General features: G+C 39.1%; 1 protein-coding gene across 1 annotated transcript in view; it reads right to left on the bottom strand.

Annotated features, from left to right (window-relative positions):
- The window catches only part of TERB1 (telomere repeat binding bouquet formation protein 1), a 42,515-nt gene continuing 23,760 nt past the window's right edge, over positions 1-18,755 (bottom strand). The window contains exons 12-18 of the mRNA XM_030795810.1: positions 18,025-18,185; positions 15,402-15,748; positions 13,556-13,620; positions 12,861-12,953; positions 4,926-5,075; positions 4,563-4,628; positions 1-662 (exon numbers count right to left, since the gene is read on the bottom strand). Coding sequence (XP_030651670.1) covers positions 475-662; positions 4,563-4,628; positions 4,926-5,075; positions 12,861-12,953; positions 13,556-13,620; positions 15,402-15,748; positions 18,025-18,185 — 1,070 coding nt within the window. The 3' untranslated portion in view covers positions 1-474. The remainder of the gene's footprint in view (positions 663-4,562; positions 4,629-4,925; positions 5,076-12,860; positions 12,954-13,555; positions 13,621-15,401; positions 15,749-18,024; positions 18,186-18,755) is intronic.

Below are 18,755 nucleotides of genomic sequence, written 5' to 3'. Positions count from 1 at the left end.
CAAAGAATCATTTTAATTAGCAAAATGTCAAATATTGATTCAGTGTGTGGGAACCTTAGTTAAATAGCTTGGGGAACTATTCTTTCTGAATTCTGGGGAGGGACTTTTGTACCATATAAAAATACTAAAATCCAAATGTCTCACATAGTATTTATGGCAATATAATGTCAAATAACATTCAAAGGCTAATTCTTTTCTCTGTGTCCTTTAAGCTTAAGGAAAAATAAAAGCATATTCCTAAACAAATGTTTGATTTTATGAAGGAATTTTCTTACTAATCTGTACACTGAAGATATATTTGCTTTATAAATCATTGTAATTTGATGAGTTTCAGCATCACAAAAACTGTTTAATGAAAACTGTATCCTCATTTCCACATTCCTTCTCATGAGAGTTTAGAAAAATACTTTAAATGTATCTTTCAAGGCCCTGTATTTTAAGAATCCAAACTAAAAACTGACAGTCTTCTTTCAATCAAGAAGCTGCACATGTGGGGCGTTTGGTCAGCTTGTGGTATTTGTGAGCAAGGTCCACAGCCTTCCGTCCTTGCTGAAAGGGGAAAGACCACAAAATTGAATTCCAGTGATTTCCCATTTTCTTAACTCCATTGAAAAGGTAATTTACTTCTGCTTCAGTAAAGTTTTTGCGAATTCTTCTTTTTTCTGTAATTAGAATTGTAGAATATATTAGTATTTGCTGAACAAAGGTCCTGAGATGCAAATAAGTGCTTATTTGGATATGCTTAACTTACACCTAAGGATATAAACTATAGAGTGAGAAATGCCAGGGCTTCTCATCATGTGGAAACCCACTTCAATTTTAAAAACCTGAGTGCCTAATATTAAGCTAGTTGCTATCACTGTGACTTCTTCAGTAATTATAACTTGACAGTAGTAATACAACATCTTTCAATCAAGAAACAAAAGTTTATAAACATTTGATTGTTAATTCAACATTCCTGAGGACAGTTAACAAACATCTTACCGGCCAGGCACGGTGGCTCACGCCTATAATCCCAGCATTTTGGGAGGCTGAGGCAGGTGGATTACTTGAGGTCAGAAGTTCGAGACCAGCCTGGTCAATGTGGCAAACCCTCTCTCTACCAAAAATACAAAAAGTAGCCAGGCATGGTGGCACATGACTGTAGTCCCAGCTTCTCGGGGGGCTGAGGCACAAGAATTGCTTAAACTCGGGAGGCAGAGGTTGCAGTGAGCTGAGATCACACCACTGCACTACAGCCTGGGTGACAGAGCAAGACTCTGTCTCAAAATAAATAAATAAAAATAAAAGCAGCTTACGTATCTTACAGATACAGTCTTCCCAAAGGGCTCCATAACTTGATAGAATAGAAAAGAATATCAACACTTGTTAAATATTAGGTTTGATAATATTTTTAAGAATAAGGGTTGGCCAGGCACGGTGGCTCACGCTTGTAATCCCAGCACTTTGGGAGGCCGAGGCGGGCGGATCACGAGGTCAGGAGATCGAGACCACGGTGAAACCCCGTCTCTACTAAAAATACAAAAAATTAGCCGGGCGTGGTGGCGGGCGCCTGTAGTCCCAGCTACTCAGAGAGGCTGAGGCAGGAGAATGGCGTGAACCCGGGAGGCGGAGCCTGCAGTGAGCTGAGGTCGCGCTACTGCACTCCAGCCTGGGCGACAGAGCGACACTCCATCTCAAAAAAAAAAAAAAAAAAAAAAAAAGAATAAGGGTCTTTTGAAATTTGCTTTTAAAAACACGTGGTCAGCTAGATCAAAACTCAAAATATAGGCTGCACAATGGGGAAGGAAGTTTTTAACTTTGGTTTTTAAGGGATACTTTCTATAAAGAAAGAATATACAGTTGGTATCTATAAACAAATATTTTCTGGTGATGATTACTAGGAAATAGTTTTCTTTAAACTTTTTCATTCATTATTATCTCATGTTATCATTGTGGGTAGATGCTGGTGAGGAGAAGTTTTTTGTATTTCCACTTGAGGCTGTTATTTACTTTCGTAGTACTGGGTGCAGTTGTCCTGGGTCACCCTTAGAAAATCTTGCCCTTGCAGGCCAAGACAGCCATTTGTTTACCTCTAAGAGCCACAGTTCAGACCTTTTAAAACAGATGAAAAAATCTTCCCAGCAGAAGGTTGAGATATCAGTGTAAATAATGTCTGATTATTACTTAATAGTATTATTTAGAATGTAAGCTCCATGAGGGCAGCAATTTTGATCTATTTTATTCACCATTGTATCCCCAGTGCTTAGAACAGTAGGTAGTCAATAAATACTTGTTGAGAGAAAAAAATTATTGGTAAAACTATCTCAAAACTTATCAATGAAATTATTCCTTCATTTTGGGTGTACTGGAAAACTGTGGCTATCCAAGAAATAGGTTTCAACTCCCCTTGCTAAATGATTTGAACCCATAATAATCAGGACTAGATTGGTTACTATAACTTTCAGGATATTGAACCCTGGAGTTGATCATGTAAAGCCCCACTTTTCCATTGTGGCTGCCATCTCCCTGACTTTTATACATAATATCTGTGCCCAAATCCTCAAAGATTCCTACAGCAGAGTACTGAGCAGCCTGGAAGAAGGAAGCAGCTCTCTACACCCCAAGCTCCCCACTCTGTGACTTCTTTAGTGCTCCTCTTAATATTAGGTATTAGGGAAGAGCAAGGGAAAATGGGCAAGAGGGCTTAATTCTAAGGACTCTTTTATTTTTCAAGCCCTCTCAAAACACCAATCCATCCTGAAATAGAGCCTTGCGGAAATCTGTAAATGCTTAGGACGGTGGTCCCTTCTCAGAATGCGCTCACATTTGAGTATAAAGTATAGTTAAATGAATGGTGGTGAGTATCCTAAAAAAAGGTTAAGTTTATCAAGAGGGGGAAAAAATGGCAACATACCAAATATTCCTGGCCGGCTTGTGAAAGAGATGTAAGAATCACTACTTTCTCAAGGTTCCTTTCTAAATTCTAAAAAGTAGGCCAGATTATTTGGTTTTAGCCAAAGCAAGTCTTACCTACAAAAAAAAAGTATGTTTTTCTGAGCTCAATGTCACTTAACAGTATATAGGACCCCTGTATATAATCATTGTATAACCATTATTATGCACATTTCATGAAGTTCTGCAAATTATTTTAATATGCAAATAGATTACAGCATATTTTTCATTGTTATGTACTTGCTTTGAAGACATGTTGCTGAAAAACACTTATTATTAATTTGATGCCAAGCCCTTGTCAAGAACAAGATCTCCAAGTGCATGATGTTTCTATGAAAAAACACCCATTTTCTAACAATTACTATAGAAAACATTACTTCAGAAAGTGGGCTTATCTGTAGTGGTATTATACTTAATTATAATTTGCATGCAGAACTTTTAATCTAGAAAAAGACTCAGATATAAAAAGCAAATTTGAAATTTCCTTGAAAGTTTTGGCAGTGAAAATAGCCAAATAAATATATGTGGCAAAATGCTTCTTGAATGTATGACATCCAAATGTCTAAATAACAGAGTGGCTCTATAGATGTTACTAATTAATATATCCAACCTATTTTAGTCTGCAGGTATTAACTCCGTACGAATAAAAGAAAATGATGATGTTATTTAGGTTTCTGATACATCGGAAATGGTGATCAATGTGAAATGTTAACCCTATAGTTAAATAACAATTCCCATAAATTAACTAATTGTTTAAGAGGCATTTTTATTTTTTAAGCAGAGTTTTAAGGTTTATACTATTTGTCTCTTCAATTTTTATTGTTTCAAGCACTATAGTTATGAACAAAAACCTCCGCAAAGTCTCTCTGAAGCACTTGTGCATAATAATTTTGTCCTTAGAATAGAAATGTGAGGATAGAACAAGGGCTTCTGGAGAATGGCTTTTTGAATCTAAGTTCTGCCACTTACCAACTATTAATAATTATGCCTTACAATAGGAGCAAATTAATATCTAACTTACAATATTACTACAGGAATTAAAGGAAATAATATCTATACAACACCTAACACCTAGCAGGTGCTTAATAAATGTTAGTTTCCTCCTGCTCCTTCCCCTGCTGGCAGGCAATGAGTGAGCAAGCAACATGAAGGGAAGACGAAAGTCTCTTTTATTAGAAGGTCTTACCCTCATCAGAGGCAAGGTTTATCATTTAAGATCCATTAATAATGAGACTGAGAACAACTCAGCTGTTCTCTTCTTTCTTAGGAATATATGAAATTTAAGTTCATTTAAAAATTAAATATATTCAGCCAGGTGCAATGGCTCATGCCTGAAATCCCAGCACTTTGGGAGGCCAAGGCGGGCGGATCACTTGAGGTCAGGAGTTTGAGACCAGCCTGGCCAACATGGTGAAACCCCATCTCTACTAAAAATACAAAAACTAGCAGGGTGTGGTGGCACATGTCTGTAATCCCAGCTACTCAGGAGGCTGAGGCAGGAGAATCACTTGAACCTGGGAGGCGGAGGCTGCAGTGAGCCGAAATTGCTCCACTGCACTCCAGCCTGGATAACAGAGCCAGACCCTGTCTCAAGAAAAAAAAAAAAAAATTAAATTAAATATATTCACTTATTCCTCCAGGGGTAGTAGATTCATTACTGAGTTGTTGTCTTCTACGTGGGGTCAGCAGAATTTCTGAAAAATATGGAAAACATTTAGCACATTTAGCGTCCCGAGTAATAGCATATCAATTCCATTAGTATATTTCCTTTATTCCCCTGTCTAGTGGGAATACTTAGATAGATTAGGAAGAATTTTTAAACCAACAGTCTAAGACTACTCCCTGGGTACATCTTGAATTACTGGTTGCTTAGAGACAGATTTTCTTTTTAAGATTATTTTACCCTCTAGTTTTTAATATATTTAATGCTTTAGATAATAGTTCAGAAGGTATAGCCATAATTACAATTTTAAAGTTCCTGAATTAATTACTTTTGTTACAGATAAGTGATTTCCTTAGTTCACTTTTATATCTGTCTTCAGCTTCCACAATGACTTTGTGACGATCACATTGGTATGGGCAAGAGTGCAAGAGCTTGCTAAAGTTTCGGCTATTCAGGGATTTTTCTACTGCTATGCAACCTAAAAGAAAACAAATTAAAGTTATGTGTAGATGTCACAAAATATCTAGTAACAAATCTATGAAAGTAAATATCTATATGATAGTAACTGAAGTAAAATCAGGAACTATAAATACCTCAAGAAGCTCAAAATCATGTGAGGGAGTAAAGACAACAAATACAACAGAGTGAAATAAGTGCTGGGAGGGAGGTATGAACAGTTATGGTGCTTTAGAAAAAGAGCATCTAGGCCAGGCATGGTGGCTCATGCCTGTAATCCCAGCACTTTGGGAGGCCAAGGTGGGTGGATCATGAGGTCAGGAGTTCGAGACCAGCCTGGCCAATATGGTGAAACCCCGTCTCTACTAAAAATACAAAAATTAGCTGGGTGTGGTGGCATGCACCTATAGTCCCAACTGCTCGGGAGGCTGGGGCAGGAGAATCACTTGAATCCAGGATGTGGAGGTTGCAGTGAGCTGAGATTGTGCCACTGCACTCCAGCCTGGGCGACAGAGCAAGACTCTGTCTCAAAAAAAAAAAAAAAAAAAAAAAAGGAAAGAAAGAAAGAAAAGAAAAGAAAAAGAGCATCTAGAGCGGGTGCAGTGGCTCACGCCTGTAATTCCAGCATTTTGGGAGGCTGAGGCAGGCTGATCACACGGTCAGGAGTTCGAGACCAGCCTGGCCAATATGGTGAAACCCCGTCTCTACTAAAAATACAAAAATTAGCCAGGTGTGGTAGCGGGTGCTTGTAGTCCCAGCTACTTGGGAGGCTGAGGCAGGAGAATTGCTTGAACCCGCCAGGCGGAGGTTGCAGTGAGCTGAGATTGCGACTACCCTCCAACCTGGGCGACAGAGCGAGACTCCATCTCAAAAAAAAAAAAAAAAAAAAGAAAAGAAAAGAAAAAGAAAAAAGAAAAAGAGCATCTATGTTGGGTGCAGTGGCTCGTGCCTGTAACCCCAGCACTTTGGGAGCCTGAGGCGGGCTGATCACAAGGTCAGGAGTTCGAGACCAGCCTGGCCAATATGGCAAAACCCTATCTCTACTAAAAATACAAAAATTAGCCAGGCGTGGTGATGGGTGCCTATAGTCCCAACTGCTCGGGAGGCTGGGACAGGAGAATCACTTGAATCCAGGAGATGGAGGTTGCAGTGAGCTGAGATTGTGCCACTGCACTCTGGCCTGGGCGACAGAGCAAGACTCTGTCTCAAAAAAAAAAAAAAAAAAAAAAAAAGGAAAGAAAAGAAAAGAAAAAGAGCATCTAGAGCAGGTGCAGTGGCTCACGCCTGTAATTCCAGCATTTTGGGAGGCTGAGGCGGGCTGATCACATGGTCAGGAGTTTGAGACTAGCCTGGCCAATATGGTGAAACCCCGTCTCTACTAAAAATACAAAAATTACCCAGGCGTGGTAGCGGGTGCCTGTAGTCCCAGCTACTTGGGAGGCTGAGGCAGGAGAATCGCTTGAACCTGCCAGGCGGAGGTTGCAGTGAGCTGAGATTGCGACTGCCCTCCAACCTGGGCAACAGAGCGAGACTCCATCTCAAAAAAAAAAAAAAGAAAAGAAAAAGAAAAAAGAAAAAGAGCATCTATGTTGGGTGCAGTGGCTCGTGCCTGTAACCCCAGCACTTTGGGAGGCTGAGGCGGGCTGATCACAAGGTCAGGAGTTCGAGACCAGCCTGGCCAATATGGCAAAACCCTATCTCTACTAAAAATACAAAAATTAGCCAGGCGTGGTGACGGGTGCCTATAGTCTCAGCTACTTGGGAGGCTGAGGCAGGAGAATCGCTTGAACCCGCCAGGTGGAGGTTACAGTGAGCTGAGATTGCGACTGCACTCCAACCTGGGCAACAGAGCGAGACTCCATCTTAAAAAAATAATAAAAAAAAGAAAAGAAAAAGAGCATCTAGGCTGGGTGCAGTGGCTCATGCCTGTAACTCCAGCACTTTGGGAGGCTGAGGTGGGCGGATCACTTGAGGTCAGTAGTTCAAGACCAGCCTGGCCAACATGACAAAACCCCATCTCTACTCAAAATACAAAAAGTAGCCGTGCATGATGGCAGGTGCCTGTAATCCCAGCTACTTGGGAGGCTGAGGTGGAAGAATTGCTTGAACCTGGAAGGCAGAGGTTGCAGTGGGCCGAGATCGTACCACTGCACTCAAGCCTGGGTGACAGAGCAAGACTCTGTCTCAAAAAAAAAAAAAAAAAAAAAGAAAAGAGCATCTAGGGTTGAGAGTGGTGGTTCATGCCTGTAATCCCAGCACTTTGGGAGGCCAAGGTGGGAGGATCACTTGGGCTCAAGAATTCAAGACCATCCTGGGCAATACAGTGAGATCCTGTCCCTACGAAAAAAAATATTAGCCAGGTGTGGTGGCACACATTTGTAGTCCTAGCTACTTAAGAGGCTGAGGCAGGAGAATCCCTTGAGACCAGGAGTTCAAGACTGCAGTGAGCCATGATCACACTACTACACAGAATAAGACCGTCTCTTAAAAAAAAAACCAAAAAAAAAAAAAAAACGCTGGGCGGGACGGCTCACGCCTGTAATCCCAGCACTTTGGGAGGCCTAGGCAGGCGGATCACAAGGTCAGGAGATGGAGACCATCCTGGCCAACATGGTGAAACCCCGTCTCTACTAAAAACACAAAAATTAGCTGAGTGTATTGGCACGCCCCTGTAATCCCAGCTACTCGGGAGGCTGAGGCAGGAGAATCGCTTGAACCCGGGAGGCAGAGATTGCAGTGAGCCGAGATCGCACCACTGCACGCCAGCCTGGCGACAGAGTGAGACTCTGTCTCAAAAAAAAGAAAAAGGAATATCTAGTTTGTGTGGTTTTGAGCAAGAGTCCCTGTTAAGGGAAGATATCCAAAAGAAGTGATCCTTAAGCTCAGTAATCTTTTTTGTTTTTAACATTTTATTATGTAAAATTTCAAACACTGAACTCCCATATATCCATCACCCAGCTTCAATAATTATGAACTCATGGCTAATCATGTTTTATTTATACCTCTACCTAGTCAGCTCTGTCCCCACGTATGCACTGGATTATGACACCTGAAATTTACATTAAAGTATCATTTCATCTGTAAATACTTCACATGCATCCTTAACAGATAAGGAATTGGTTTTGTTTGTTTGTTTGTTTGTTTGTTTTCCTTTGACAGGGTCTGTCACCCAGGCTGGAGTGCAGTGGTATGATCACAGCTCACTTTTAGCCCCGACCTCTTGGGCTCAAGTGATCCTCTAGCCTCAGTCTCCTAAGTAGGTACAACTACAGGCATGCTCCACACCTGGCTAATTTTTTATTTTTTGTAGACACAGGGTCTCCTTACATTCCCAGGGCTGGTCTCAAACTCCTGGGTTTAAGTAATCCTCTCACCTCAGCCTCCCAAAGTGCTGGGATTACAGATGTGAGCCACTGCACCCAGCCAGGACTTTTTTTTTTTTTTCTGAGATAGTGTCTCACTCTGTCACCCAGACTGGAGTGCAGTGGCGTGATCTCAGCTCACTACAACCTTAACCTCCTGGGCTCAAGCAATCCTCCCACCTCAGCCTCCCAAGTAGCTGGGACTATAGGCACACAACACCACACTCAGCTAATTTTTGTATTTTTTTTAGAGATGGGTTTCACTATGTAGCCCAGGCTGTTCTCGAATTCCTGGGCTCAAGTGATCCACCTGCCTCAGCCTCCCAAAGTGCTGGGCTACAGGCATGAGCCACCACCATACCTGGCCAGGACTCCTTTTTATAAACAGATAAAACTATTATGACACCTAAAAAATCATGCTTAATATAATCTAACATCTAGTGTTCAATTTTCCCCATCAATTCAAAAATTTCTTTTGAAAGTTGGTTGTTGGAAAGGTTCATCATTACTTTTTTTTTTTTTTTTTTTTAAGAGACAGGGTCTCACTATGTTGCTCAGGCTGGACTTGAACTCCTGGGCTCAAGCAATCCTCCCACGTAGCTGGAACTACAGACACACGCACCACTGGGTCTGACTTACATTCGGTTAACATATGTCAAGGTGCTTTTAATCTATCAGTTCTCCTCTCTTCCTTGTCATTTACTTACTGAAGATACTAGGTCATTTGTACTATAGTTTCTCAAAGGCTAAGTTTTGCTGATTGCATCCTAGTTGTGTCCTTTAAAATGTTGTTGTGTGTCCTATAAACTAGTAATTAAATCTAAATGATTGGTCAGATTCAGGTTCAAGTGTCTTTACTAGAATTCCATGCAGGTAGTATTGTATGTTTCTTACTGTATCACATTAAGAGGTACATATTTTCTGTCTCTCTCTTTTTTTAAAAAGAAATTGTAATTGGGCAGCCTCTTGACCCAATAGGGTTAGACAAACTCCCTCTTTTTTTTAAATATTAAGATAGATCAGCAGCAAACCACCATGGCACATGTTTACCTATGTAACAAACCTGCACATCCTGCACGTGTATCCCTGAACTTAAAATAAAAGTTGGAAAAACATTTTTTAAAAAAAGATAGATTGGTAGGTTCAGGTAATGTCAGCCATGTCCATCCATTATAAAGTTCTCCATCAGTTTGTCGCCTAATTGTATTAGTGGCCCATTCCTAAAGGACTAGAAGTTGGCCACGCAGATAGTTGGCTGAGATGAAGACATTTCAGTACAATAAAGATGTGCAAAACCACTGAAGTGTGAAAAGCATAGTATTCAGAGAATCATGGACACTCTAATATGGCTAGAGTACAGAGAAGTATGGGAGAAAAGGTGGGGCTGGGGAGGGTTGCAGGGAACAAGAAAAAGAAAAGTCTTGAAAGCCATGCTAAAGAATTTTAACTCTCTTCAAGGCAACAGGGAGGAACATAGAGATACTTATTAAAAGCAGGAAGATGATACGATTTCATTTGTCTCGTAGAAAGGGCACCTGAAGGCAAGAGGATCAGTTGAGAGGTTACTTTAGTAGTCTGGAAAATAAATGAAAGGATTTTGAAACAAGGCATTTGCAGGGAGAATGGAGAGATTTCTGAGGTAAAATTAGCAGGGTTTGATGAATAATGAGCTGTTGGGATAAGGGAAACGTTTAGGATAATTCTCAAGAAATTCAGTACTTGATTAAATGGCAAAGTTTGAAATAACCATAGCACATTTCTAGCAGATTCAGAGTAAATGTACAGTAAAATTTAACAAGTGGAAGTAGGACAAAATTCCATACAACTTTGAAAGCCAGGCAGAGAGGTTGATTCGGTGGGTTACAGAGAAGCACTGACGGTTCTTTAGCATGATGACACGATAAAGCACATATTAAGAAGATAAGTTAACAGTGATATGCATATTATACTTGGGAGTTGGAGAGACTTGAGACAAAGACTGCTAGAAAATTGCTGCGATAATTTAGGCATGAAACAAAAAGGGCCTATGTGGCAAAAAAGAACAAAATTTGATAGACTAGAAATAAGGGACAGAACAAGAGAGAACAGTCATGGATGATTCAAGGCTTAAAGTCTGGGAGACCAGACAAATAGTGGCAACACTGACAGAAATGCAGTGAGTTGGGAGGCCAATTTAAAAGGAAGAAAGATGCCGCGGATATTGTGTTTAGGATACATTAAGCTTAAAGTAACAAGAAGATATTGAAGTGGGTATGTGCTGAGAACTACTGGAAATGAAAGAACAAGGCTATAGCCCACGTTAGAAGACAAAAGTCAAAATACATATTTGAAAACCATCAATAAAATGATAGATGATGCTACAAAAGTAAATGTAGTGAAAGAACTGCATAAGTGCTATAGACTAGGTCTTGAGAAGAATACTTGTGGCAATCTGGCAGGAAGAGAAAGATAAAGGTGAAGACTGAGTTCTATTCATCTTCGATTTCAGTGCCAGCCAAGGACTAAGCACTCCATGTTTGTGGAATGAATGAATGGTAACTAGGGGAGAAAGGAACAAGGAAAGAACCATCTTATACAAACTAAGCAATTACAGAACATCTACTCTGCCACCTAGAATACTTTTGACCAGAGATTCCCAAACTTTCTAGGTTCATGGCACCTCTAAGCCAAAAGAAATGCCTAATGATTCTGTCAGATCCAAAACAACTTAGTAAGTATTTATGTTCTAACAACTTAGTAGCCATTTGAAAAAATAATACAATTAAATTGAAAGAAATATTTGTACTTTATTCTTATTAAATACATTTACTTTCTTTTTTTTTTTTTGGAGACGGAATCTTGCTCTGTCACCAAGGCTGGAGTGCAATGGCATGATCTCGGCTCACTGCAACCTCTGCCTCCCGGGTTCAAGCAATTCACCTGTCTCAGCCTCCCGAGTAGCTGGGATTACTGGCGCATGCTGCCATGCCCAGCTAATTTTTTGTATTTTAGTAGAGACGGGGTTTCACCGTGTTGACCAGGCTGGTCTTGAACTCCTGAGCTCAGGTAATCCACCCGCCTCGGCCTCCCAAAGTGCTAGGATTACAGACATGAGCCACTACACCCAGCCTAATATATTTACTTTCTAATGGGATATGTGCATCTGTTGGGAGGAGTGGATGAATACTTGAAAGGACAGCAAATCAAACAAACTATTGGGTATTTTTTTAAGATGAGGAAAAATGAGCATAGTTCAAGGTGGAACAAAAGGAGTTAATGAATAGAATGGAAGTGAAGAGAAAGATTTTGCAATTAGTATTAAAATGTGGAGGAAAAAAAAGATATGAGATTCAGCTTATGGCCAGACATCAGTTTTGGAAGAATAGAGATAACCTCTTCATCCAAGAGGGAAGAACAATGATGTTCTGAGCCGAATACAGAGAACCTCAATTTTGTCCATAGAGCAGAGTACAACAGCAAGATGAACAAAGAGGAAATACCGGGGTGTGAAGGAGGAGGAGAAGGGATGGAATAAGTATTGTGGAACATTTACAAGAGCCCTGCAGAAAAAACAAATAATGAACATGAAACAGTAGAAACATTTACATATTATAAATATAAAAATAGGTATTTTTAAAACTTAATGCCTATGTTTACAGGATAATCCAGAATGCATAACTAGTAATAACTGGCTCTCTGAAAACATTAAAAAATGTTTATTTTACTCAGTAAGGTTAAATTTATAGATGGTATTATGACAAAAAGATAATAAAGTAATAAAAAGGTACTAACTGTGTTTATTCATACATACAAATATTGGAAGCTCAGCCTGATGCTGATAAAAGGTGTTTTTTTTGTTTTGCTTTGTTTTTAATTATAGAGACAAGGTCTCACTAAGTTGACCATGCTGGTTTTGAACTCCTGGCCTCAAGAAATCCTCCAGCCTTCGCCTTCCAAAGTGTTGAGATTACAGCTGCCTCACCTGGCCCAGATAGAAGATATTAATTTGAATGCTTTGATATTCCACAGTATTATTTCTCCAAAGGGAACAAAGTAAATCATACATGTAGAACTATTATAAATTCTAGTTAATTACAGTAAGCGTGGTGGCTCATGTCTGTAATCCCAGCACTTTGAGAGGCTGAGGCAGGCAGATCATTTGAGGTCAGGAGTTCAAGATCAGCTCGGCCAACATGGTAAAACCCTGTCTCTACGAAAAAATACAAAAAAAAAAAAAAATTAGCCAGGTGTGGTGGTGGGCACCTGTAATCCCAGCTACTTGGGATGCTGAGGCACGAGAATTACTTGAACCCGGAAGGTGGGGAGTGCAGTGAGCCAAGATCGCGCCACTGCACTCCAGCCTGGGTGACAGAGTGAGACTCCATATAAAAAAAAAAAAAAAAAATTCTAGTTAATATCATAAAAGGCTTTGACTGTGAAACAACTGCAATTAAAAAAATACTTACCCGAGCACCTATACGTCAACATTTTGGAACTGGAAGTTGCTAGAAAACTGACTACTTCTTTATTTATTATATCTGAACATAATGTAAATGGATCTGAAAAAAAATTGCAAAATGAAGGATTTTTGGATTAATGAAAAGAATCAGATATTTTAAGGATTTATTAAATATCAAGCTTTTCATAAACCTTAGCCTAGTACTATGCCTCCAATCATGCTGGGAATAAACAGAAAGATTCTGGATCTTAATGGAAGGCATTTACAACAGAAAGAGTCAAAGGTGTGGTTTATACTTTAGAGGGCCAATATACCAATGGACTTTTTTTTTTTTTTTTTTTTTTTTGAGATGGAGTCTCACTCTGTCATCCAGGCTGGAGTGCAGTGGCATGATCTCGGCTCACTGCAACCTCCGCCTCCTGGGTTGAAGCAGTTCTCCTGTGTCAGCCTCCAGAGTAGCTGGGATTACAGTTGCCCGCCACCACGCCTGGCTAATTTTTGTATTTTTAGTAGAGACAGGGTTTCACCATGTTGGCCAGACTGGTCTTGAACTCCTGACCTCAGGTGATCTGCCCACCTAGGCCTCCCAAAGTGCTGGGATTACAGGTGAGCCACCGCACCCAGCCAATGTACATTTTTAGCTATAATGGTTACCTAAATATCTGTTTCATTAAAAAACCGAAGAAACATTTTGAATCATACCTGTTACTGGTAACTGCTGCTTTATATTTTTGGCAATGTGAACTGGGTGTTTAAAAACATGGTCACTAAAAGAAAATAGACACCAGATTACTAAAAGTAAACATACTGTTTGGTGTGTGGACCAATGTTTCTATAAGCAGTGTTGTGATTTTCGGTGTTTGGTGGGCAAAAGCAACCCGGAATCACGATCTACCAAAATCTACCAAATTCTGCCAAAGTATGGCCTGCAACGATTACAGCTGTGTTTCTAGAGCTAGAGTCAAACAAGACTCCAGAGGGCAATAGTATTGATGCCAGAAGAAACATGGAAGAAAAAGATTATATAAAGAAGGAAGTAGGAGAGATGAAGGCAAAAAGGAGAGAACAAAATCAGTGGGAGCAAAAATGAACATGGGTGCAGGATGGCAAAGTGCTAACAATAATCATTTAAAGACCTGAATTTAAAAATCCTTCCTAACCCCCAAAACATTTGTATGTTTGAACCCTGTAGTCCTTGATGAATAAATACAAGTTTTGATTATACTGTCACAATGATAACAGGCAGTACAGAGAAAGGCAAGAACTGTAGATCAGACAGCAGGCATAGCAGTAGCTTTATAGTTATAGCTATCTGTCCATGTACGTATATTTGTAGGAGCTACTACGTAGGAGAAAAAAAGCATTTCAAAGAGATGAAAATATTAATAAGTTGGCTGAGGTGGAAATATGGCTAACCCTAGCCGGGTGCGGTGGCTCACGCCTGTAATCCTAGCATTTTAGGAGGCTGTGGTGGGCAGATCACCTGAGGTCGGGAGTTTGAGGCCAGCCTGACCAACACGGAGAAACTCCATCTCTACTAAAAATACAAAAAATTAGCTGGGCGTGGTGGCACATGCCTGTAATCCCAGCTACTCGGGAGGCTGAGGCAGGAGAATCACTTGAACCCGGGAAGCGGAGGTTGCGGTGAGCCGAAATCATGCCATTGCACTCCAGCCTGGGCAACAAGAGCGAAATTCTCTCTCAAAAAAAAAAAAAAGAAAAAAGAAATATGGCTAACTCTATAGGAGAAAGAAGGGTATGGGTGAAAAGCTTGGGATGGAGGTCAAGAAGGCTGGCCCAGGACCACATCTTACTGCTTCCCAATTCCCATACCTGAGCAATCAAGTTAAAATTAACATCAAGAGTGGTCTTGAAACAGATAAAAGGGGTGGTATTGGTGTAACCCTTCTTCCTCGTACTTAGTTTACCCTTCAACCTGCCCGAAATGTAGCAGCATCCTCTACATTTTTCCCAAGTACAGTAACCATCAGAAGAGCACAACCCAATAAAGTATTTAAGAAAAGCTACAAGCCCAGGTCTAGCCCCACAAACTAACTGCAAGGGAAAAAGATTATGTTCTAGAGACAAAGTGCAGGGAACAAACAAAAGGGCAGACCCAAACCAAATTTTCTTCACATCCTATTCCCTTTATCACATTAAATTTAAAAACTAGTTTTTGCTATACTGCTGATTATCAATGCATGCATTGTTACTTCAAGTAAAGGGTTTCCGTTTAGGTTTTATTTTCTGAGTATCCTTTCTAAAATTCAAATCTGTTACACCACTCAATTTAAAATCCTCAATCACTCCCTATACCCTGTGAGTTAAAACCCAAAATCCACAGTATGACATTGCAGGGCCCTAGATGAACTGGCCCATACCTCCCCATCCAAACTCCTTTCCCAACACTTCCTACTTTAGGCTCTTCCCAAGACCATGTTTCATCATGTCATTTCTACATGCCCAGCATTTAACAGTGTGGCATACTACAGTACACAATAAATGCTTGCTGAATAAATAATAGTTACACACAATTATTAAACTATACCTTGATTGAGAAACAAAATTCTTTTCAAAAGTAGTTTCTTCGTGTAAGTTTTGATTGCAGCTTGACTTGGCTTTATATAAAGTCTTATTTTGCTCACTCTCCCTGTAACAAGCATGGACTGGATTTGCGCTCTTTAACGGTGTCTTCATTTGGTCATCATTTGTACATGCTTTAGACATGACTCCATGGGATTTATAACTCTGAAACTGTCTAGAATGGCTTTTATCCTCATCTTCTGCTTTGCTACCTCGACCAATCTGATCTGCATGGAGACGTTTCCATGTATTCTGAATACTTATGTTCATAGATGAAATATTATCCTGATAGGTTTCTCTTTGTATTTCTTCCTATAGTGTAAAAATGACAAGAAAATAATTTCAATATAATCTATTCCCTTTATAATAAATTTATACTTCATTTAAATAATGAAGAATGAAGAAAAAGTTTATGATTGCCAATAGAACACATATGATAAAAGGCAGTTTACATTAGGAAGAAAAGGGAGTTTATTCATTAAACAATATTGGGACAATTGAGTAGCCATCTGGTGAAAAAATAAGTTGAATATCTCATAGCTTATACAAAGATAAAGTCAAAATGAACCAAATATTTAAATATAAAAACAAAGTCATATATGTTCTAAAAGAAACGATTATATTTTAATATTCTCAAGGGGTATAAGACCTTTCCAAGTATTACCCAAAATTAAATAATAAAACAAAATTAATATACTCGACCACATAAAAAAAACTTTTTAAAATTCTTCTAGAGACCAAAAACATTATTCTGGGCAGGGATCTCAGGAATAAAGAATCAGAAGCAAAACCAAATGACAATAAAAACACCCAGAAATAATATGTATAAAGCATATATCTTAAGCAACAGGATATACATATATATTTTTTTTGAGACACGGTCTTGCTCTGTTGCCCACGCTGGAGTGCAGTGGCATGATCACAGCTCACTGCAGCCTCAACTTCCTGGGCTGAAGCAATCCTCCCACCTCACCCTCCTGAGTAGCTGGGACCACAGGCATACACCACCACACCTGGCTAATTGTGTATTTTTTTGTAGACACAGGGTTTTGCCATGTTGCCCAAGCTGAAGGATAATTTTTAAAAATAATATTTATAAAAAGCTACTATAATGAAATATGAAAAAAGATCAACGATAGCATGGAAAAGCAGGCACAGAAGATGAACAGATAGTTTATAGGAAAGGAAATATTAATAGCTCTTAAACACAAGAAAAAATGTTCCATTCCACTTAAGATAAATAAATATTAAAGCTACACTGAGATATTTTTCTTCATCTATTATACTGACAAAGATCAAAACACTGTGGGGAAACATGTACTCTTAAACATTGCTAGTGGGAGTGTAAGTTGATACAACTTCTGTGGTGAAACAATTTGACAGTATCTTTCATAATAAAAACTATGTCTATCTAGGTATTTGAGAGGTACTATTATTTTCTCCATGTATCAATGATGAAACTAAAGCACAAAGAGATTAAATAACTTGCCTAAACTTTCCCTTAAGTTCACAGCATCCATGAATTTGGGTATCCGTGGGAGATCCTGGAACCAATCCCCCATAGATACCAAGGGTTGACTGTACTTTAAATGGGTGAACTGTACGGTTTGTGAATTATATCTCATTAAAGCTGTTACAGGATACACATACACACACACACACACACACACACACACACACGGGTACATGTGTAGCAGGTATTTAGAGTTGTTTGCAATGGTAAAAATTTAAATATAACTTACATGTCTATCAATAAAGGACTGGTTAAATCAATTATGGCACATCTGCAATAGTGAATACTACTCAGACAATTAAAATAATAAAATCACTATATTATACTAACTTGGACACTATGTTTTTATTTTTTAACATATATGCATATACAAAAACACGAAGCATGCATACATAGAAAAATATATTTATATAAAGAGGAAAGAGGTTATTAGATTATTACTACTTTTCTCTTTCTTGAACCTCAATTATTCAGATGTTAGATCTCTTGGCTCAATATTCCATGTTTCCTGTCTTTTCAGTCATCATTTCTACTTTTTAAAAATCTTTTTTTTTTGTTTTTTGTCAAAGCATGATTTTTCCAGTATTACTATGGAGTTTTCCATTTAAAACCATTTAAAACTTAAAAAAATAACTTGGGAAGAAAAAATTTTTTACCCTCCAATCCCTACTGTTAAAAAATATAGCTGGGCATGATGGCTCATGCCTGTAATCCCAGCATTTTGGGAGGCTAAGGCAGGCAGATCACTTGAGGTCAGGTGTTCAAGACCAGCCTGGCCAACATGAGGAAACCCTGTCTCTACTAAAAATACAAAGAAATTAGCCAGGTGTGGTGGCACACATCTGTAATCCCAGCTACTTGAAAGGCTGAGGTATGAGAATCACTTGAACTTGGGAGGCGGAGGTTGCAGTGAGCCGAGATCATGCCACTGCACTCCAACCTGGGCAACAGAGCAAGACTCTGTCTCAAAAAAAATTAAAAAAAAATTTATATGTCAGTGTAGTACAGAGAAAAAAAGAAAGAAATTTTAAAAATTTGAAAAAAGTTCTATATTCTTTAAAACAAAGAATCCAACCTTATTTCCTTCTCTTTCAAGCTGTTCTATTCTGTGTAGAATTTCCTTTGCTTTCCTCCAGTGCTCTTCAAGATTATTCTCCTTCACATTTATGTCCTTTAATTGCTGTGTTTCATTTTCATCAAAAGGACATTCTCCTAGACTTAGAGATAATTTCTCAGCTTTGTAATATGGGAAAAAACAATGAATGAAAGGTTATTTAAACACTTTATATATAAGGACAACCTCACAGCCCACCCTCTCCTTTCTCTAAATTTTTCCATCCAGACTATCTTAACAGCTTAACTGGTACTGAAAAGTAAGTGGAAGAGTACCTAGCAGAGGCCCAGGACTCAAACAGTCATAAAACAGACTTTACTCCTCAGAGTTACAGGAGAAAAAACATGCAAATATGTTATGCCAGACACATAAACATTCTCAGGTACATGGACACTGGTTTTAAAGTAGTTAGTTTTTTAGGCCGGGCACAGTGGCTCACACTTGTATTCCCAGATACTCTGGAAGTTGAAGCACAAGAATCCCTCAAACCCAGGAGGCACAAGCTGCAGTGAACAGAGATTGTGCCACTGCACTCCAGCCCGGGTGACAGAGTGAGACTTCGTCTCAAAAATAAAGTAGTTTTTTTAAAAAAAATAATGTTCATAAATTGATTCCTTCCTATAATCCTTTTTTTTTTTTTTTTTTTTTTTAACACACTGTGTCTGCAGTTTTTCTTCCACAAAGATCAAAAT

Source organism: Nomascus leucogenys, chromosome 2 (genome assembly GCF_006542625.1).
Source record: "Nomascus leucogenys isolate Asia chromosome 2, Asia_NLE_v1, whole genome shotgun sequence".
NCBI lineage: Eukaryota > Metazoa > Chordata > Mammalia > Primates > Hylobatidae > Nomascus > Nomascus leucogenys.
Note: the sequence above shows the minus strand (reverse complement) of the source record. Positions and strands in the feature narration are given on the sequence as shown.